This window comes from Diabrotica undecimpunctata, chromosome 5 (genome assembly GCF_040954645.1).
Source record: "Diabrotica undecimpunctata isolate CICGRU chromosome 5, icDiaUnde3, whole genome shotgun sequence".
NCBI classification, from domain to species: Eukaryota; Metazoa; Arthropoda; class Insecta; order Coleoptera; family Chrysomelidae; genus Diabrotica; species Diabrotica undecimpunctata.
The window spans coordinates 121,007,615-121,030,401 of record NC_092807.1 but is presented as its reverse complement, the minus strand read 5'-3'; the positions used below and the strand labels follow the sequence as shown (position 1 = coordinate 121,030,401).

Sequence of the window (22,787 nt, the reverse complement as noted above, 5' to 3'; positions counted from 1 at the left end):
CAGGTTTATACGTATCCAGTAACTGGCAAGTTCCACTGATATGCCAGTGTTTGACTAGGACAGCGCTGGACAAGCACATTTACACGTATCCAGTAGCTGGCGCCAGGCTGACTGGCATGCCAGTTCCTACTTGTTGAATTATGTCGTTTGTTGTTTCACAGGTACTTAAGTGACTGGAACGATGTATTTACACGTGTCTACAACAGCTGGCGCAGGGTTCGAGAGGACGCGGACGAGGGCCACTGGAATGAAAAATAGAGCAGCTCTCTATTCGAGATAGCGCTGAACAGACGCAAAAAAGTGTTTACATAATGCCATTACTATGCCAGCGCTGTCGTGCTAGTGCGACTGGATGGCGCCAGTTACTGGATACGTGTAAACCTGCCTTTAAGATAAGCGTCCACAGGTCCGCATCGCATGCATTGGACGGATCGCATGAAACGGATCAATTTTTCAAACTGCGTCCACTGTATCCGCAGCGATTGGATTTGCCGACGCGAGTATCAGCGATCCTATTGGCTGATGCCAATGCATTCGGATTTTCGTAGTGATTGTCCTGCGGAAAAAATATGGATACACAACATATTCAAAAAGAGATCGGAACATGGAGAATATCACACACTATTTCCTGATTTGTTAAACCGTTGATTGGATATCCTAAGAAAGATTCAATATCTGGGTCATATAATGAGGGGCGAGAAGTACGTATTACTTAGGTTAATTATGCAAGGGAAGAGAAACCCAGGACGATGCAAAATATCCTGGCTAAGAAATTTGAGAGAGTGGTTCGGTTGCAGCTCATTAGAATTATTCAGAAGCGGCCAATAAAATTAAAATAGCGATAATGATTTCCAACCTCCGATAGGAGAAGGAACCTGAAGAAGAAGAATTACAATTAAACATTAGATGCATACTTGGTTCTTATTTAAAATAAAAATATTGACCGAGAATCTGCGTATTTGGATCCACTAATGTAAACGTTCCGTATTGTTAATATTTTCGTGAGAGCACAGCATAAGCAGAGTTTCGCTATTGACACGTGAATACATATCCATGGGTGACGGCGGCATTTTGTTAGATGTAGATGAACGGGAAAACATTGTCGAAGTTACCGGAGACAGATTGTGTAGAGTTTCGTGCATGAGGCATCATATCTAGAGTTTTACTTCCACAGAAGGTGTCGAAGATATCATTTCATGATTGATACCTGATAATGGGTGTGATTCTGTTCATAGCAAACGAAGTAAACACCGTTGAATTTAAACGAGTAGGTGCCGGAAGCATTTCATTTGAAACTCTCTCTCTTTGACTTGAGCCAGATGGCATAGCATTAGAATCAGGATTGATTGGAATTGTCGCAAGTCTCATCTCTACGCTGTTAACCATTTGAAACAAATGGGATCTAATTTGAATTTCGTCTTGTAATGGAAAAGTCTTTAGTGTTGTAAAGGATCTCTCTGGTTTCTGTTTTGTGTCGATCTTGTTAAGTATTATAGTAGTACCTTGGCTGCAGTTGGACCTTGTGAAGCTGCGTAGCTCAGTTCCCTACCGACAGTTCGTGATGATGCGGCGGATTCTATGGATTGTGGACTTGGAACATTGCTTGTATTATCTAGATGACTTGAATTAGACAGTGCTCCAAGCTGTATTTCGTCGTTATCGTTGACACTTCTAGGCGATAGGCTTGACCATCGTTCTTCCTCATCATTTAGGTATGGTACTAGGAAAGAAATTTCTTGAGAAAATGTGGGAGGTTTTAATTTCGATGCTGCTTGGCTGCTTTTAGTCTTACTGAAATTCAAAGCCTTCCTATGTTTGTCTCTGATTCTGGTCCATCGCTCCTTGCATACATTGCCTGTAACAATAAAAAAAATTCTTTATTTATTTCAGGTACTTAGCCTGAGGCACTTTTTCGATCACTTTTCCTTCAGGATTAGCAAACGTACAGTCAAGTCATACAAGCCATATTAATGCCAGAAAAATGTTTTTATGACAAATGGAATTTTGCAAACGCGATCGCTTCCGTTGATAGAAAACATGTGTTTATTTAAGCACTACCGCATAGTGGTTCAAGTTACTTTTGTTTTGTTATAAAAAATAAAAAACACTTTAGTTTGGTACTGTTAGCCTTAGTCGACGCAGATAAAAAATGCATAGTTCATTCTCTCGAGACGAAGCCCAAAGTAATGAAGAGAAAAAGTATTCAACTATCGGCTGAGTCGTGCGAGCAATACTGTAGAAAATACATTTGCAATAATGGCAAGAAAATTTAGAATTGCAGCTCCGAATAACATGTGTGTTCCAATGGAACAGTGGAACCCACATGTCCGAAGATCAAACCGGTCACATCCCGTAATCGTAATGGAGTGGTATCTATGTGACCCCCAAGCTATAACCAACCACCCCTCCTCATCGTAGGACAATGAATAAGGAGGCTTTGTACTGAAAGTTACTGGGTAATAGGACATCCTCTGTTTTACTTTATGTAGTTAAACCACCTGATTTTAGAGGTAGCTAGAAGAGCTTTTCTCTCTTAGAACACTTCTATTGCGGAAATGGCACGACTGCATTTCCGCAATAGAAGTGTTCAAATATTTTTTTTATCAATGCTGATCAGATTGTAATCTTAATTGGTTAATAAACATAGTAGTTGTTTATAAAAAAAAAATCAACATTGACTACCATACAGTACCATGGTTTGAATATAATTCGATATAATCTTCACTTTGCTGTCTTTGAGATATTATTGAACTCAAAAGTTTCCGTAATTGCGTTCTCCTTTCCTTCTAAATTATTTTCTCTATTAGACCTTGTCTCCCTTATGGCTTACAGTAAACCTATTCTTTGTTTTTATTATCAGTCTATATTCCTTCACTTTCTTTACGAGTCATTGAAATAGTCTCAGCAACTCGTCTGTGTCATTAGGACTATAGCATCGGCACAGGCATCATACTTCGTATACCACTTTCCCTAAACATCGCTTGTAGTAGGAAATTACAGAGAACTGTTGGCAATGGATGTCGTTGTTTTAATCCTTTTTGTACTTAAAATTTTTCTGACACACTATCTTCCACAATTAATATTCGGTTTCCTCTAATGTAATTTTTATTAGTTTAATATACGTTTCCGATATTCCAATTAGGGGGGCTTTGTATACGTTTTTCATCACTAAAAAATAGATTTGCTTATAGTCAATAAAGAGAAGATTCATTTCAACTGCTGCTTTTAAGTATTGTTCTGTATAATTTATCTAGTCTGCATCTAATAACTCTAATTCTTACATTCTGTTTAATCTCCTTTTTTTAAATGGGACATACTATGGACTAATTTAATTCCTCTCGAACTTCCTGTCGTTCCCAAATTTTTCTCAGTATAATACATATTCGTCCTTCTAATATTTCTACACTATATTTTAGTACTTTATCGAAAATATCATTTTCCCGCACTTCAGTTATTATTTATACTTCGTATGACATGTTTTATTTCCTTGTTTTATTCATTTATGTGGTTGTTTGGAACTTCTAATGTTTCATATTGATTGTTAATCACCTGTAAGTCTTCTATTTGCTACCCATCGTTTTCTTCCTGCTCCTTCTGAAGTATTTCTTCAAAATGATCTTGCACTCTATCTAGTTTCTTTTTCTGATCTCATACTAGGTATCCGTGTTTGCTTTCTACAATATTAATTTATGGTTGTATACTGTTCTTTACTTTTATCCATTTCCTTGGTAAAAGTTTCTTAAATCCTTGTTTACATAGTTATTATTTTTCTTCTTGTTTATACAGCATATTTCTTTTTTATTACCCTCATTTGGTCCTTGGAGTATTCTTTGTTTTGCCTGGTTTCTTTTATCCAGAACATGTCTACCTTTTTTTCCAAACCATTATTTTCCTCTCTCTCCCCGTTCTTACTATCCCAGATGCGCCTGGGTTACCTCCTCCATGATTTCCTTGATTACTCTTTATTCCATTTCTTTTATTTGGGTTTGCTCTATGAAATAGTTGTGATGATATATTTTATATACTTCAAACTCTTCAGTCGTCTTTAATACCGTTGTTTATATATTATTGAAAAAACCCCATTCCGTCTTATCTCTAGCATCTTTTCTCCATCCTCAAACTTCAATGGAATTTAAGTTTTCCAGGTACCTAAGTTTCAGTTTACTTATAGTATGTTGTTCCACTGATCCTCTTCGGTCGAATACTTTTCTCACCATCGCATCTTCTTCCCTGTTGATTACATGTCCAATCCATCTGAGGCGTGCTACCTTAATGAATTTTCCAGTGTAAGCTTCCCCGAATTCTATATATCTCAAAGTTGTAGCCTCTACGCTACAAACCTTGCTTTTTTAGTCCTTCGTATATTCTTCTTCTAGTCTAGACTACAAGATACCAAAACATAGATGATTGCTGGCAACAAATGAAAACGACAATAATCACTGTAGCTCGAAAAAAAGTTCTAAGATAACAGTTAAAAATGACTGGATGGCATAAGACAATTTAGATCTAATGGTACAAATCTATAAACAAAGAAAAATACAATGAAATACATAAAAAAATCCGAAAAATAATTAAAGTAGCAAACGACCGATGGCTCCTGTTTAGAAATTGAGAAATTTGAGCAACGACGCGACGACCGCTTTCATTTGCATAAAAAACTAAAAGAATTAACAGGAAAAAGCAAAATTTACAGGCAAAATATATTACATGCAACACTCTGGTGGTAGAAATTTAAGTGATATTAAAGAGCGTTGGACCGAATAGGAAAATTACATAATAGAATTATTTAAAGATGACCAAAGAATCTACCAAGAAATCACATCTAACCGAGATGCAGGCCCACAGATTCTAATCTGAGAAGTTCAGAAGGCCATCGACCAAGCGAAAACAAGGAAAGCTTCTGGTCCTGACAAAATACCCGTAGAATTGTTACAACTATTGGATAATGAGAGTGTTGTGATTATCACCTCATTTTTTAACAAGATATACAGCAGCAGCAAATTACCAGACAACTGGTTAGAGTCAACATTTCTAACTCTCAAGAAAAGAAATGTCAGACAGTGTAGCGACTATCGACTTATCAGTTAAATGAGTCACATGCTTAAAATTCTTATAAAAATATTGCATTGTTGTATATATAAACTTTGTGAGGCGTGTATATAAACTGGTGATGAGCAGTTTGATTTCCGAAACGTTATGGATACTCGGGAAGCTTTTGTTTGCATGCGAATGGTGATGGGTAGTTTGATTTCCTAAACGGTATTAGTACTCTAGAAGCTTACAAAAGAGCATTGAGTTTAGGAAAAATATTTACGTTTTATGTTATGCTTTATAGATTTCGAAAAAGGCTTTGATAGACTACCACATATATTACTATTTCAGTGCTCAGACTAAGTTGATATGGACACGTATAACATTAGATTGCTCAAAAATCTTTACTACAACAGACCGGTTGTATGGAGGTGGATCAAGAGTTTTCAGCTAAAGTTTCTATTAAGCGTGGTGTCAGCTGGGGATGTGTTATGTCCCCGATGTTGTTTAATGCCTACATTGAACCAGTTTTTGAGATAGCGTTAAATAATCATAGCGAATGTATCAAATTGGTGGTGAAATTATTCATGGTGTCAACGCAGGCGAGACCGCCATAGTGCTAGAGAGTCTAGAAGACTTTCAAAGCCTGTTGAAAGCTATAAACAACAAATGCACAGAAAAGGGTTTAATAATCAACGCAAGGAAAACAAAATTGATGGCGTCGGAAAAAATAATATCGAAGACTCAGTGCTAAAATTAGATAACAAAATCCTGAAAAGGGTTTAGATAACAGGGTAGCTGGATTGACTGCATGGTTGAAAGTGATAGTTGAAATTTCGACGAGCATAGAACTTGCACGAAAAACCTTTATTAACTGCTGTTCTGTATTGTGCATTAGAAGTCTGTCATTCACCACACGTCTATTGAAGTGCTACGTCTGGTCCGCTTTGTTTTGTGGATGTGAAATCTGGACAACAAAAATAAAAAATCCTAACAAAATAGAAGCGTTCGAATTGTGTTGTTACCGTCGCATGCTCAGAATCCCGTGGACGGCACACATATCTAACGAATATGTTCTAGCGACCATGCACAAAAAACCAGAATTGATCAACATCATCAAAATGAGAAAGATCCAATACTTCGGTCATATGATCAAACGGTCGAGGAATTGTTTCATCTAGCTGCCAACCGAGAAATATTTCATCAGCTTGCTAATACGAAGACAGCCAATGCTTGAAAATAAGCACAACATACAAAGAAGGAGATATTCTTCTTAGAACCTTTCGCCCAAAATGCTTAAGCAATTCTTTGTCATTCTGTGCGAGTGACCACTTTTCAGTTCCGTATGTTAAAACTGGTCTTATCAGTGTTGTTTACACGGTCAGTTTAATTTTTCTTGAAGTTTTGAGGCTATTTCTCTTATCAGGCCATAGTAACACTTATTCGCAAGGACTATTCTTCTTTTGATTTATTCGCTAAAGTTGATGTCCTTCATTAGTAACAAACCTAAGGTATAGGAAGGTATATGAAGGTGTCTATATCGTTAATTATTAGTCTAGGTATCAAAATTACTAGACTTGAATACACACATATATTTCGTTTTTGGGCATTTACTTTTAGTCCTATTTTCAGTGCGGACCCAGTTAATGACAGAAAAGTATCTGTCAGGGACTCTATGGATCTGGTGATTATGTCAATGTCGTCTGCATGTCCACTTGTACATATTTGTTAAATATACCACTCATATTAATTTGGGACTCACGAATAACCTTTTTCAATGCAAGGTCAAAAAGGAAGCACGATAGTCTTAATCCGTTGTCTCCTGTCTTAACCCGTTTTTGCAACGGAAGGACCTTAAGCTGTCGTTCTGGATTCTGACTATACTATCTGTGCGTGTGAGTTTTAGTTCCGTTAGTTTAACAAGTTGGAATGGTATTTGAAATTCCACTATTGTTATGAACTTTTCGTAACAATAAAGGTTCGTGCACACAGGACGCGACCTCTAGCGGCGGGCAGCGATATCTACTGAGGCCGCCGGACGATCTGTCGCAGCGAGCCAGTCTTTCTATACAATTGTACAATATTACAGATTTATCGCGCTATTGGTTTGATAAAAATGTGTGAAGAAACTAAATTATTCATTGAAAAAGTGCGAAATATGTGTATTTTTTTTTTATTTACAAACTTGCATCAGCCTGTATGGCTATTAGCGAAAAATAAAAAGATTAACAGTTATAGAATAGTACAACAATCAAATCTTGTATAAATAATTTATTGCTTTTAGATATTGAAAAATCACTTTGGCACCGCACTTTAAGAATAGTCCTTTTAAATTCTCCAGGATTCCGAATTCACATCTTTCCGCACTGTGTAACGGGCATTCCACTAGTAGGTGTTTTATTTATATAGTATAATGGTCTCGCAAGCATAACACTCCGGTTGAGGATCTCTTGTCATCAGATGTCCATGCGTAAGGTGACTATAACCAAGCCGCAGTCGCATGGTGATCACCTGAGAAAACTGATTGGTGGAACTATCAGACCATGGTTGCAATGTTGGTTTTATTTCAAGTAATTTTGCCTGTTTTTTGTGCCATCTGCTATTTCATACGTTAACTATTTTGCTACGGAAATACGATCTGTCGCTGGAATTTTTGGATAGAACTCAATAGTTGCGTCCTCTAAGGCTTCTTCTTCTTCTTCCTCTTTACAAGCAATTCTGCTTGTTCATTAGCGGATTAATACCTATATGGAAGCTTGTCACTCCATCTTTTGCGCGGTCGTCCGATACTTATTCTGCCGATTGGTGACTTATCTATTGTTATTTTGAAGACACGGGTCTCCTCCATTCCGCTTATGTGGTTATTCCATTCTTTTTTCTATTTTGTGTCCATTCATTTATACATTGTACGTTACATTTTCTTCTAATGTCTTGACTTCTCTTTGAATCTCTCAGCGTATTTCCTGTAATTCTTCTCAGTACTCTCATCTCCGCCGTTTCCAGTAGCCTTTGCATTGTGGCTGTCGGGTCTTGTTTCTGAGGCATCTACTTTATAAAGTCTTGACTTCATCTCAGTGTCAATGTGTCTGTTTCGCCATATAGGGTTATTAAGGCATCCTGCCAGTCTATTTGCTTTTTGTACTTGATCTCTCACTTCTTTGTCCAGATGTCCAGGTCTCCATAGCTGGACAGTATAATTCCCAGGTATTTTATTTCCATTACTTGTTCAATACTGATGCCATCAATTTCTATTTTACATCTGGTTGGTTCTTTGCTGTCTACTATTGTTTTAGTTTTCTGAGATGAGATTATCATATTAAATTCTTTTGCTCTTAAATAAATTTAAATCTGTGGACCAGTCTTTGCAGACTATCTTCATCTTGGGCTATCAATATTGCGTCGTCTGCGTAACAGAGTATCTTGATTCCTTTGTTTCCCATTCTGTATCCTCTTCCTTTGTTAACGGTTTTGATGATTTCATTCATGATCAAATTGAAGAGCATGGGGCTCAATGAATCCCCTTGTCTTATTCCGCTGCCTATTTCTATAGGTTCTGTAAAATGTCCATCTATTCTGACTTCCATTTTGTTGTTTTGGTAGATGGCTAAGGCTTCTTGTGCATATTTATCTCCCAGATGGTTTCCCACAATTCCAATATTAGATGGCACCCACAGGAAAGCATGTTTGTGTGATTAAATTGTGCAATTCTTGTCTAATGAGTTTGGCGACAGGATGGGAAGAATAGATTTTAGAGATGATTTCTAGAGAATTTAGTGAGTCTGTAATTATTAGAAAATTAATTTCAGGACTTTCTGTAACGTAACATATGGCTTTATATATTGCAAAGAGTTCTCCTCGTAAGATAGTATTAGTCTCGCTAGTTTATATTTCTTTATTTCATCCTTTGTTACAAAATCAGATGCTACACAATGTTCCATCTTAAATCCATCTGTGAATAGCTGTTTTTAGGAGGAAAATTGAGAACTTAAGATATTTAGAATTAATTAGATGATGATTGGTTTCTTTCTTATTTTCTGATAATAGATCCAAATTTATGAAGATATCCGCCAAGGAGGGGGAGTTGACATCTTGCTAGGATAGATTTCGGGGACTTTATAATTTAATTCATTTATAATTCGTCTGCATCTTTCATATAAGGGAATGTGATATTTTGCATGCTGAATATACAAGGAGCGAATAGTTTGGTGACATTGTAAAGAGTACCGCTTCGCTACATATGAGAGTATTAATTCCTGTCTTCTTAAATCTAACGGAAATTCACCGAGTTCGGCCTGAAGACTTATGATAAGGGTTGTTCTAAATGCACCGCATATTATTTTAGGAGTGTTATTTTGAATGGTGTTTAAAACTTATAGAGTTTTTGTTGAAACTGATCTTGGAGCGGATCAGATTTTTATATAAGGTGAGTAAAGTTCTACCGTCCGCTCCCAAGTTCTTACCGCATCGTAGATAATTTTTTTACATATCGAAATGTCTGATCCCCAAGTTTTAAAGTAGGTACCCCTTTGTTGGCTTTGGTCTATTTGAGAATACGATGCAGCGAGTTTTAGATGAAGCAAATTGAAAACCACTCCTTCTGGACAATGCTATAAATTTATCGAGTTGATGTTGTACTAATTTGGCCATACTCTGTATACTGTTTCCTTTTAAAAATATTATAAGATCATCCGCGTTTAATCTTGCTTGAATGTGTTTATTCATTGATTTGATTATATCATTAATAGCTATATGGAAAAGCGTCGGGCTAAAAACCGAGCCTTGATGTGTGCCATATCATATTATTAGATAGAAGATCGTTTACTTTTACCTTGAAATTTCTATTTAGGAGAAATTTTTTAATGAAAGCAAGTATATTTTCTTCTTTCTTCTCTATTCATCAAATAAATAAGACGATCACAAAGGCAATAAGAAAAGACATAAGAAACTACAATGTAGAAAAAACAAAACAGGCATTAGAGCAAAATAAGAACATGAAAGTTTTGAAGAGGAGCGTACAAAAGGGGAAAATAGAAATTAACAAACTGAGAAACAGCACTGGAGAAGAAACAACGAACAGAGATGAAATATTAAGAATAGTCGAAGAGTTCTACATAGAGTTATATAGATCAAGAAAAAAAGATAACAATACGGAACCTCCAATTACACTAAAAACTGGGGTATTAAACCAAGGATCAGATTTAATGCCCGATATAACAAAATCAGAAATCAAAGAAGCCCTGAAGAAAATGAAAAATAATCGAACCCCGGGTGAAGATGGAATAGTATCAGAAGCACTAAAAATTGGAGGGGATGTATTACTTGAAAAAATTAAACATGTTTTCAATATCTGCCTTCACAGCGCCAATATTCCAACAGACTGGAACAACGCTACTATGATTCTATTACACAAAGCAGGAGACAAAGCAAATTTAGAGAATTACAGACCGATTAGCCTCCTCAGCCATATATATAAGTTGTTTACGCGAATACTAGTTAAGAGAATGGAAAGAAAATTAGAGACTTATCAACCAAGGGAACAGGCAGGATTCCGAAAAAGTTACGGAACAAATGACCATCTACAAAGTATAAAAACCCTAATAGAGAAAGCAGTGGAATACAATAAACCGCTAGTTCTAATATTTATCGATTTTCACAAAGCCTTTGACACAGTTGAGCTAAGCAAAATATTACAGGCGCTTAAAGAATGCAGGCTAGATTATAGATATACTAAATTATTATACAAAATATACCTGCAGGCAACAACCACTGTCAGATTACATACTAACAGTAATCGCATAAAAATAGAACGGGGGGTTAGACAAGGAGACCCAATGTCACCTAAACTTTTTAATACGGTGCTAGAACATGCTTTTAAGAGTTTGGATTGGATGACAAAGGGAATAAAAATAGATGGAGAATATCTAAACAACTTACGTTTCGCCGATGATATACTTATAATAGCTGAAGATCTAGGTATGGCAAGAGAGATGGTACAGGAACTCGTTGTGGCTACAGAAAGTGTAGGTTTAAATATAAATATCTCGAAAACAAAAATCATGACCAATTTGGTACCCAACCAGAACATCAGTATTGGTGGGAAAGAAATAGAACTCGTAGATAGATATAAATACCTGGGACATGAAATTAAGATTGGCAGGGATAACCAGACTCATGAACTGAAGAGAAGAATCGGCCTTGGGTGGGCAGCATTTGGAAAACTGAGGGAAACTTTTAAAAGTGAGCTGCCCACATGCCTAAAGAGAAAGGTATTTGATCAGTGCGTCCTTCCAGTCTTGACGTACGGAGCAGAAACACTTACCTTAACAAAAGCAGCAGCTACCAAACTGAGAGTCACGCAGAGAAGAATGGAGCGGTCCATGTTAGGAATAACTTTGCGAGACAGAATAACCAACGAAGACATCAGGAGAAGAACCGGAGTGACTGACATCATCGAGAAGATAGCCAGACTAAAATGGAGATGGGCAGGACACATAGCCAGAATGACAGATGGGCGATGGACAAAGAGGTTATTGGAATGGAGGCCAAGGGAAGACAAGAGAAGCGTCGGTCGACCACCTACAAGATGGACTGACGATTTAAGAAGACTCAATAAAAACTGGATGAGAGCGGCGCAAGATAGACGGGGTTGGAAACATGAGGAAGAGGCCTATGTTCAGGAAGAGTGGACTCTTGAGGCTGGATGATGATATTTTCTTGATAGCCCCGTGATTCCAGTGTTGAAATTATCTTGTGATGCCAAGCCATATTAAATGCTTAATATGTGATTCTATATCTACTAAATTGTCGGTAGTTGATCTTAAGGGACGAAATTCAGATTGTTCATTAATTAGTTGGTTTTTTTCTTCCAGACACCGCGATATATCTTTATTTATAATTTTTTCTAAAAGCTTACACATTACACAAGTTAGAGATACAGGACGATAAGAATCTGCTTTGTTTTGTGGCTTATTAGATTTTAAGATGAGAATAGTTACAGCTGTTTTTCATAATTTGGGAAAATCATATTCATAATCAGTCCATATACGATTATACCGGGTGGTCCAATAAGCCGATGTCTCGGCTATATATCAGAAACTATTCATGTTATAACTTTAGGAGAAAAAATTCCTTAGTAAAAGTGGCCAAGAGAAATCTCTGGAAATAACTTTCAAGTTTCTGGGTTAACCGCTAGGGGGCGTAACCTGTGAAGAAAAAGTTGAAAACCAGTTTTTTGTGAAATATGCCCAATTATACCAAGTGTTAAATAAATAAACTAGAAAGAGGCCTAAATTCGGCTTAAAATTGTTCAAGTACTTTTTTTTATTTTTTCAAATCAAGGGTGGGGGAGAGTGGGAAAGTATTTGTGGATAAATACCTATAACTTTGGTTTGGATCAACCGATTTTAACAAAATTAGTGTCATTAGAAAGAATGTGGATGATTTAATTTACATCTACTATAAAACAATTGCATTTAGTTTTAATTGCTATGGGTAGAGGGTACTTTCGAATAGAAAAAATTTAAATTTGTTTTTCTTCAAAATGTTTAATGGAAACACTATTTATTGTAAATTATAATGGAACTGGATTAAATTCGTAATAAAATGGCTCAAACCGCATGTTAATAGCTTTTGTAGAACTCGAGATATGAATAAAAATGCATAAACATAAGTAAGTATAGTATTGACTCACCCTTTATTACCTATAACTTATTAAATATGTGAAAGATCATACAAATATCTCGATCATTAAAACTTAATGTTAAATTAAATGTTCAAATTTTTTTTTCATCTTTGTCCACACAAAGATGTAATCTTTCGTGCGTAGACATAACAGCTGCTTCAATCTCAGCTGTTGATATACTATTTATTGCGTTTATAATGCGCTGTTTCATGTTGTCTTGCGTGGTTGGTCGAGTTTGGTACACTAAGTCCTTCAATCTTCCCCACAGATAAAAGTCCGGACATGTTAAGTCTGGAGATCTAACTGGCCATGAAAATATACTTCCCCTTCCAATCCATTTATTTAGATAACTTGCATACAAATAATCCTGAACTCGTCTTCAAAAGTGCGCAGGATACCTGTCATGTTGTAATATGACATCTCTTCTTGTTTGTAAGGAAATATCTTCCAATAAAATAGGCAACTGATTTTCCAGAAAATCCAAATATGTTTCGCCATTTAAAGTTCTATCAAAGAAATATGGACCTATGATCTTTCCATCAACTATACCACACCAAACATTAAGACTCCATCTACCTTGAACCTGCACCTCATGTATCCAGTACGGATTTTCTTCAGCCCAATAATGCATATTATGCAGATTAACACCACCCGCACTATTAAACGTAGCCTCGTCTGTCCACAAAATCTTTGACATGATATGCGGTTGTTCTTCTAGCAGACCTAACATCCAATTGCAGTAATCCAGCCTTTCATCAAAATATCTCTCATGTAAAGCTTGGTGGAGAACTATATGATAAGGATGCAGTCTAAAAAACAGAACAACAAATATTGGTGAAAAAGAAACCACTTTATTTACTAAAACTCAAAAATCTTGAAAAATCCACAATTGTTTCACAAGATAAATCGTGCAATAAGTATTTTTAAGAAACGGATAAAAGGATAAAAGTGCCGTGTTGCCGTCGCAATATTAAAATAACAGTTGAATCTAAAGTTTAAAGGGAATTCCAAGTTTCTGACCCAAACGTTTACTTTATAATATGAAAAATAAACCTGTGATTTTTAAAATCCTTAGCCAAGAATACCTTGATTCTGTTGAATTAAAGCAAGATCATTGATTGAGTTACCTTCGGTTATACCTCTACTACGTCGTTTAAAACAAGGACGATGAAAACTACCAGTTTCTCGTAATCTTTTTGCCCTTTCAAATACTTCTTTGCCATAATGTCTCCTGTCAGGATATCTTACAGAATATATAAGTGAGGCAATAGCGGCATTTTGGTGACATTCGAAATAAACTTAAATCATATCATACAATTCTTCATTTGATATACTCATCACGCAATATTAGTACTGATAATTAGTTACTAATATTACCAATATTAATATCTATTAAAAAAAGTGCAATCTTCAATTCGAATTATAATATAACACTTCTTAACAATGTTTTGACTGCTGTCAATAAATAAACAATATGAATTCCCCGTCAAATTCATTGTCGTAGCCTACTTAGTTTCGAAAAAACTATTTTTAATCATATGAAATAACAATGGTCAAAATAGGTATCGACGTTAAAAATCTTCTGCAAAAAAAAATTTGAAAGTTTCTACTGACTTATTTTTAATTTAATTTATAATACAGGGTGAGTCAATACTATACTTACTTATGTTTATGCATTTTTATTCATATCTCGAGTTCTACAAAAGCTATTAACATGCGGTTTGAGCCATTTTATTACGAATTTAATCCAGTTCCATTATAATTTACAATAAATAGTGTTTCCATTAAACATTTTGAAGAAAAACAAATTTAAATTTTTTCTATTCGAAAGTACCCTCTACCCATAGCAATTAAAACTAAATGCAATTGTTTTATAGTAGATGTAAATTAAATCATCCACATTCTTTCTAATGACACTAATTTTGTTAAAATCGGTTGATCCAAACCAAAGTTATAGGTATTTATCCACAAATACTTTCCCACTCTCCCCCACCCTTGATTTGAAAAAATAAAAAAAAAAGTACTTAAACAACTTTGTGCAGAATTTAGACCTCTTTCTAGTTTACTTATTTAACACTTGGTATAATTGGGCATATTTCCCAAAAAACTGGTTTTCAATGTTTTCTTCACAGGTTACGCCCTCTAGCGGTTAACCCAGAAGCTTGAAAGTTATTTCCAGCGATCTCTCTTGGCCACTTTTACTTTTTTTTCCTAAAGTTATAACATGAATAGTTTCTGATATATAGCCGAGAGATCGGCTTATTGGACCACCCGGTATATTCTTAAATAATATTTTTACAGCTTCGTCAGGTAGGTGTTTCAGAAAAGACGTCATCGGGGCCAGGGATGTGTCTTTTAAAGAATCTACCATCTCCCTTAGCTCTCTGATTGTGATAAGTGCATTTATGAGTTCACTATTGTTTACTATATTAATAGAGATACTTTCTTTTTGTTCTTCGTGTGTTAAGAAATTATTATCACGGTTAGAATTTGTGGATGTTAACTTGAATGTTTCCGCTATTTTTTCTACGATTTCTGCATGGCTTGTTATTGACGATTTATTGTCTACTTCTGATGAATCAATTCCTTGATATGAACTAGTGCCTGTTACATTCTTTATTGTCCACCATATGTTTGTTAAACATGTGTAATTATTTATCGTTTCTACATATTTTATCAAGGATTGTCTTTTAGATCTTGTGGTAACCACTTTGGCTCTAGCCTTACTTTTTTTAAGTTCAATTAGAATTTCTACTTTTGAAGAGCTTTTTTACTTTCCTTAATAGCTTCTTTATATTCTTCATTTCACCAGGGAATTACTTTATCTCTTTTAATAAACTTTTCTGCTGCTTTTGAGCTACTTCCGTTATGAGTTTATTGAACTGTATAATTATTAGGTCTATTGAAGTTTCTAAGCAAATCTTTGATGATTCACTACGGATAATTTCTTGAAAAGTGCGACAATTATCTTTATCTAGCCTCCATTTCGGATTAGGTTTAACTTGCGTAGGTTGCATCGAATGTTTTTCTATTAAAATTGGAAAGGGATCACTACCATATAAATCTTTTTCTACATACCAATTGTGATTTAATTGAAGAGTTGACGTCAATGAGTTCAAGTGTGTGCTATAGTACCATCATTTATTATTGCAAGGTTTAATGTGTTCAAGGTTACTCATATGTTTGCAAGGTTGTTAATTAAAACTATAACTATACTTATAGCACGATTTTTTCTCTAAAAAGGAAGCAGTATACTGTATCGATCACAAAGATATCGCGTCCTATGTAATGTGTGCCCGAGCCTTAAAGTTTTATGGAAGCGGCCTGGAACTGGGACTGCTCTTTTAAGATTACCATACCTTAGTATAATTTAGTTCGCGGGAATTAAGACGATTTACCATGAACTAAAAGACCTCAATTTCGTCAGGGACACTAGTAAGTCCTAATTAAAAATAAAAATCAGACGTTCCAGGATAATATTGTTACGTAAAAAGATGAGTCATAGTTTTAACCTTTAAAACATGTTTTTAATCTAATATGTTGTAGAGTTTACGAGAGGCCTCGATTTACCTGAGCGACCTTCCAGAAGCGATGCGAGGGAAATCCAGTTTGCCGTTACCGTTTCGCCATCGAAGGTTTTAGACTATTCGAGATAACGGCACTGGTATATAATAACGGAACTTTATTTGGAAGGGACAGTTAATAAAGAAGATTCGCGCTCGTGGTATTATTGTTACGCTCGCCTACTAATAAATTATTGTATATGTAGTGATAAATAAACTTATATAAATGATCGTGCCTTTTAATAAATTAAAGTAGGAACAATATAATAAATTAGTAAAGACATTATAAATTAAAGACATAACAATTAATAAATTCACAACAAATGGTGTCAGAAGTGGGATCGAACATAAATTAGACTTATAATAATAATACAAGTGAATACGTAAAATAAATTGTGAAAATGGCTACGATTTATGAGCTGACAGTGACTAATTTAAGAAGACATCTCGAAGACAGAGAATTAGCTTCTACCGGAAAAAAGGCTGAGTTAGTCCAACGACTAAAGAACGCTTTGCTAGAAGAAGGACTAGATCCAGAGACTTATATATTTGAAGATGCTGTCCTCTCGTCGATTTCGAAAGTTTCTTCTGATGTAGCCAAAGTTTCTGGTGACATCGCATCATTAGAGAACAAAGTTTCTGACGATATTTCGAAAGTTTCTTCTGATGTAGCCAAGGTTTCTGGTGATGTAGCCAAAGTTTCCGGCGACATCGCTTCGTTGGAAGACAAAGTTTCTAACGAGATTTCTTCGCTGGAAAGCAAAGTCTCTGCTAACATCTCTTCGGAAATCTCTAAAGTCACTTCTGAGATGTCTGCCCTGGACGATAGAATATCTTCATTAAAAAACCAAGTTGCTGCCGATATGTTAGCCTTCGAAGAAAAGATATGGAAAGAGATGGAAAAGAAGATGGAGGAAACAGGGACAGCAGAGAGAGGTAACAATCCGATTACAGTGGAGATAAAAGAAGACGAGACGAAATGTAAGTTGGAGACACGGCCGAAATTTGAAGGAAGTGGAGGTTCTATTCATGTTAAAGTCCCAACTTTCGACGGAAAATCATCATGGAACAACTACATGAAACAGTTCGAATCAGCCGCAAGAGCGAATGGATGGTCTGAAAAAGAAAAGGCTGTAAACCTGACTATCGCTCTTCGAGGAGATGCCTTAGATGTGCTTCAGACCATAGCCGTAGAGGAGACCGATGATTTCGAACAACTGAAGAAGAGGTTAAATATGCGATATGGCCACGAACATTTGGAGCATGTATATCAGTCACAGCTTAAAAATCGTAGACAGAAGAAAGATGAGGCTCTTCAAGAATATGAGGTAGATATTGCCAGATTAGTACGATATGCTTATCCAACAGCTCCCGAAGACATGATGGAAAAATTGGCCGTTCAAACGTTTATTGATGGTCTTCGTGATCATGAAATGCAGAGAACACTGCGATTAGCTCGTCACAAAACGCTGGTTGATGTCTTATCCGCCGCCCTCGAATACGAGTCAGCTACGCAGGCCTCTGGCGGGTACAGTAAAGTTAGGACTGTAAAAGAGGAAGGAGACGAAGATAAACTTGACCAGCTCTTTAATTTGATGAAAAGCATGACATGCAAGAAAAAGAAGACCATAAAATCAAGAAACTCACCATCAGGAAAACCAGAACGAGTCAACCTTAGGGAGGCAGCTTCGACCCGGAACTCTTCCAAAGACCCTCTCATACTAATAGCTTCTTTGAAATGTCGTGAAGATAGTGTATATGTAGATGGAGACATAAATGGTAAAAAGCATACGTTGTTGGTGGATACCGGAGCGACCAGAACCATTATACGCCCGACAGTTATAAACAGCCGAAAGAAACTGTTACCAACGAGGTTGCGACTTCGGACCGCTACAGGTGAAAATGCCAACATTCATGGAGAAATCCAGGTACAATTGGGAATTGGGACAGAAAAGTTTGTCCATACTGTTATAGTTGCTGACATCGAAGAGGATGTTATATTAGGAATGGACGTAATGAATATGCATGGATTCCAATTGGATTTTAAGAATAAGGTAATCAAAGTTGGCAACGAGGAGGTATTTCTCCATCCACATAATGACAACACTGTGCAAGCAGCCATTACAGAAGATACAGTCGTGCCTGCGAGAAGCGAAACGATCATAGTAGCGCGGCTACAGGGATTTGTGGACGAAGGGAGACCTGTTATGATGGAGCCTTGGAACCACGACGATGAGGTTGGCCGTGGAATCATAATTGGAAAGGAATTGGTGACTTCGGCTAAGGAAATTCCTGTGAGACTTATCAATGTCAACGACTACCCAGTGACCATAAAGAAAGAGACAAAAGTAGGAACTTGTGTACCTGTGACATCCATAATCCGTCAGGCGACAACATCTGATAATTCCAACGACAAATTCGACCAAATGGTTGCAGTTGCAGGACAGTCTCTAAATCAGATGGAGAAAAGGAAATTAAGGGAATTTCTTCGGCAGTATCGTGATATTTTCGTACCGAAAGGAGGAAAGACGGGAAGAACTACCGTTGTTAAGCATAAAATTGATACTGGTAATGCTAAGCCAATTCGTCAAACAGCTCGACGATTACCACAGGCGAAGAGAGAGGAAGCTGAAACGATTGTTCAGGAAATGAAGAAAGACGGGGTGATAGAACCTTCTACGAGCCCATGGGTCTCTCCGGTGGTCCTGGTTAAGAAGAAAGACGGAACGACGAGGTTCTGTGTGGATTACCGTTTGCTGAACAACGTTACCAAGAAAGATAGTTATCCTCTGCCTCGGATCGATGACACATTGGACACATTGGCTGGAAGTAAATTGTTTTCTACTTTAGATTTGAAGTCTGGATACTGGCAGGTAGAAATGGACCCAGTCGATAAAGAAAAGACAGCCTTCACCACAGGATCTGGATTGTGGCAATTCAACGTTATGCCATTTGGACTTTGTAATGCTCCTGCGACATTTGAGAGGCTTATGGAAAATGTGTTGAGAGGGTTATCTTGGAAAACATGCCTGGTTTATTTAGATGACATAATCGTCTTGGGGGAGACATTCGAAGATCATTTGAGGAATTTAGAAAACGTTTTTAATCGACTTAAAGCTGCCCAATTGATGCTAAACCCCAAGAAGTGCCAGCTATTTCAAGGTAAAGTCAATTATCTGGGTCATATAGTCAGTAAAGAAGGAGTGGCCGTGGATAAGGGAAAAATCGATTCCATTAAGGAATGGCCAAAACCAACTGACAAACATCAAGTGAGAAGTTTTCTTGGACTATGTACTTACTACCGGAGGTTTATTAAGGAGTTTGCAGATATCGCTAAGCCATTAACGCGACTTACGGAGGAAGCAAGAGATTACCGCTGGGATACAGACTGCCAAAATGCCTTTGAGACCTTGAAAAAGCATTTAATAACAGCACCAATTTTAGGGTATCCACTGCCAGAAGGAGAGTTCATCTTAGATACAGATGCAAGTAATGTGGGAATTGGAGGAGTGCTGTCTCAGATTCAAGGAGGACAGGAACGAGTCCTCGGATATTTTAGTAAAGTTCTTTCAAAACCTGAGCGGAATTATTGCGTCACGAGAAGAGAACTTCTAGCAGTAGTTAAATCAGTAGAGCACTTCTATCAATACCTCTATGGCAGAAAGTTTCTAATCCGAACCGACCATGCCGCCCTTAAGTGGTTGATGCAGTTTAAGAATCCAGAGGGTCAGATAGCCAGGTGGATCGAACGACTCCAAGAATACGATTTTAAGATTGAGCACCGAGCCGGAGTTAGCCACAGAAACGCTGATTCTCTTTCCAGACGGCCATGCCCAGCAGAGTGTCCCCACTGCAACAAAACGGAATCCAAGGAAGCAGCAGTGCTAAGAACGACGATTGTCAACGACGACTGGACGCCTACTAAGATAAGGGAAGAACAAGAGAGAGATCCAGTTATACAGAAAATCCGAAAATGGAAAGAGGAAAACCGTCGACCACCTTGGCAGGAAATATCAAACCTATGCTCAGTAGTTAAGACGTATTGGGCCCAGTGGGACTCATTTATCATCGAAGATGGCTTGCTTAAACGAGTCCTGGAAAATGATGACGGTTCAGAGAAGAGAAGACAGTTGGTGATCCCAAAGAGCAGAATAGCCGAAGTACTTCGTCAGTTACACGACAGTCCATCGGGAGGGCATTTTGGTGTAAGGAAAACCCTTCAGCGAATTCGGGAACGGTTTTATTGGATGAACAGTTCCGACGACGTAAAAGACTGGTGTAAGAAATGTACTATTTGTGCTACGAGTAACGGGCCTCACCGGAAAAGGAGAGCTCCTATGAGACAATATAATGTTGGAAGCCCGTTTGAACGAATAGCTTTGGACATTGCAGGGCCATTTCCAGAAAGTGAAAATGGGGGCAAGTACATGTTGGTAGTAATGGATTACTTCACTAAGTGGGTCGAGATTTACGCACTTCCAGACCAGAAGGCCGCCACCGTTGCAGATAAGTTGATCCAAGAATATATCAGCCGATTTGGAGTGCCTTTGGAGATCCATAGTGACCAAGGCAGGAACTTCGAAAGTGATCTATTCCAAGGAATATGTGATAGACTAGGCATGAAGAAAACAAGAACTACCGCGTATCATCCGCAATCGGATGGTATGGTAGAACGAATGAATAGGACAGTTGGCAAGTATTTGACAAAGATGGTGTCCAATCATCAGCGAGACTGGGACCAATACCTTCCGTTCTTTACAATGGCCTACAGATCTGCTGTTAACGAATCAACGGGCCAGACACCAGCCAGAGTCCTATTCGGACGCGAAATGCGACTACCTTGTGATCTAGAATTTGGGTGTCGACCTGGAGAAGATGTAGCAGGTGAAGATTATGTGATCGAATTACGAAGAAGAATGGACGATGTACATGAGTTGGTCCGTTCCCACCTTCAGATCGCTAGCGACCGAATGAAGAAACGGTACGATACACAAGCCGGAAAGGGTTGCTTTAAGAAGAACGACAAAGTATGGCTGTATAATCCCAAGAAGCGAAAAGGTTGTTCTCCCAAATTGCAGCAGTTTTGGGAAGGTCCATACCTCATCATGGAGAAGATCAACGATGTCATCTACCGAATAAGCAAGATTCCGAGGGGAAAGCCGATGATAGTACACCATAACCGGTTGGCATCTTTCGAAGGTGACCACGACGTAGATGAAGAAGTGGAAGTAAACCAAGTCCAAGATGTGTTTGACCTCACGTTTGAGGAATTCATGGGTGCCTATGGAGGTACCGGTAAAGCGAGACATGGTGTTACCACTGAAGAAAAGCAAGATCTACTCGAGCTCCCCGATGACTACTCGCTGGCCCTTACCATCCCGGCCAGTATCAAAGACGCACCAGGGTTGGCATCCGTCTTTCGAAGGAAGTTTGGTCGAGTTGCAGAACTTCAATGCCAAGTGCCAGCTCCCGGTAAAACCTTGAAACTCCAAGATGCATCACGTTACCTTTTCTACCTGGTAACAAAAGACACTGCCCGTGACCAACCTACCTACCGAGATGTATGGGAAGCCTTACTTCAATTGAGAGGGCACGTACTAGAGTCCGACGTGCAAAAGTTAGCCATGCCAAAGTTGGAGTGCCGCCAATTAGATTGGAGGGTTATCCGAAATATGGTGGAGGAGATCTTTAAAGAAACCGAAGTCCAGGTGTTAGTCTGTTGCAATCCGCATAGTTACTGGTGCGGAGAGAAAACCGTCCCTTGTCATTTTTATACAACTGGAAGTTGTAAAAGAGGGTCCAGTTGCCGATACCAGCATACCGTTCCAGTTCTAGTCCCAACAAGGTTCCAGGAGGAACCATCTTTTGAGAGGGGGGCAATGTTACGTAAAAATATGAGTCATAGTTTTAACCTTTAAAACATGTTTTTAATCTAATATGTTGTAGAGTTTACGAGAGGCCTCGATTTACCTGAGCGACCTTCCAGAAGCGATGCGAGGGAAATCCAGTTTGCCGTTACCGTTTCGCCATCGAAGGTTTTAGACTATTCGAGATAACGGCACTGGTATATAATAACGGAACTTTATTTGGAAGGGACAGTTAATAAAGAAGATTCGCGCTCGTGGTATTATTGTTACGCTCGCCTACTAATAAATTATTGTATATGTAGTGATAAATAAACTTATATAAATGATCGTGCCTTTTAATAAATTAAAGTAGGAACAATATAATAAATTAGTAAAGACATTATAAATTAAAGACATAACAATTAATAAATTCACAACAATATAAATTTGTAAGAAAAATATATTTATATTATAGAGCTGTTGTATCATGTACAGTTGGGCAGTAAAAATGTAAAATTGTAATTATGTATGGTATATTTTGTAATATTCTTCAGAAAAATACGTAGAAACATTTCCAGTGACAAATAGTTCTATTACCTGCCGAATTTCTTTCCAACGGTGAACATATTTGAGTAGGTACAAAAAATGTCACCTGATGCAAATACA

At 37.4% G+C, this 22,787-nt stretch overlaps 1 protein-coding gene across 2 annotated transcripts in view; it reads right to left on the bottom strand.

Annotated features, from left to right (window-relative positions):
* Positions 1–22,787, bottom strand: part of crok (crooked) — a 75,946-nt gene that overhangs the window by 33,483 nt on the left and 19,676 nt on the right. The window contains exon 4 of one of the 2 annotated variants that reach the window (XM_072532612.1): positions 1,503–1,855. In XM_072532612.1, the coding sequence (XP_072388713.1) occupies positions 1,503–1,855 (353 nt within the window). Of the gene's footprint in view, positions 1–457; positions 1,856–22,787 lie in introns of those variants that run through there. The other variant, XM_072532611.1, reaches the window with a different exon arrangement.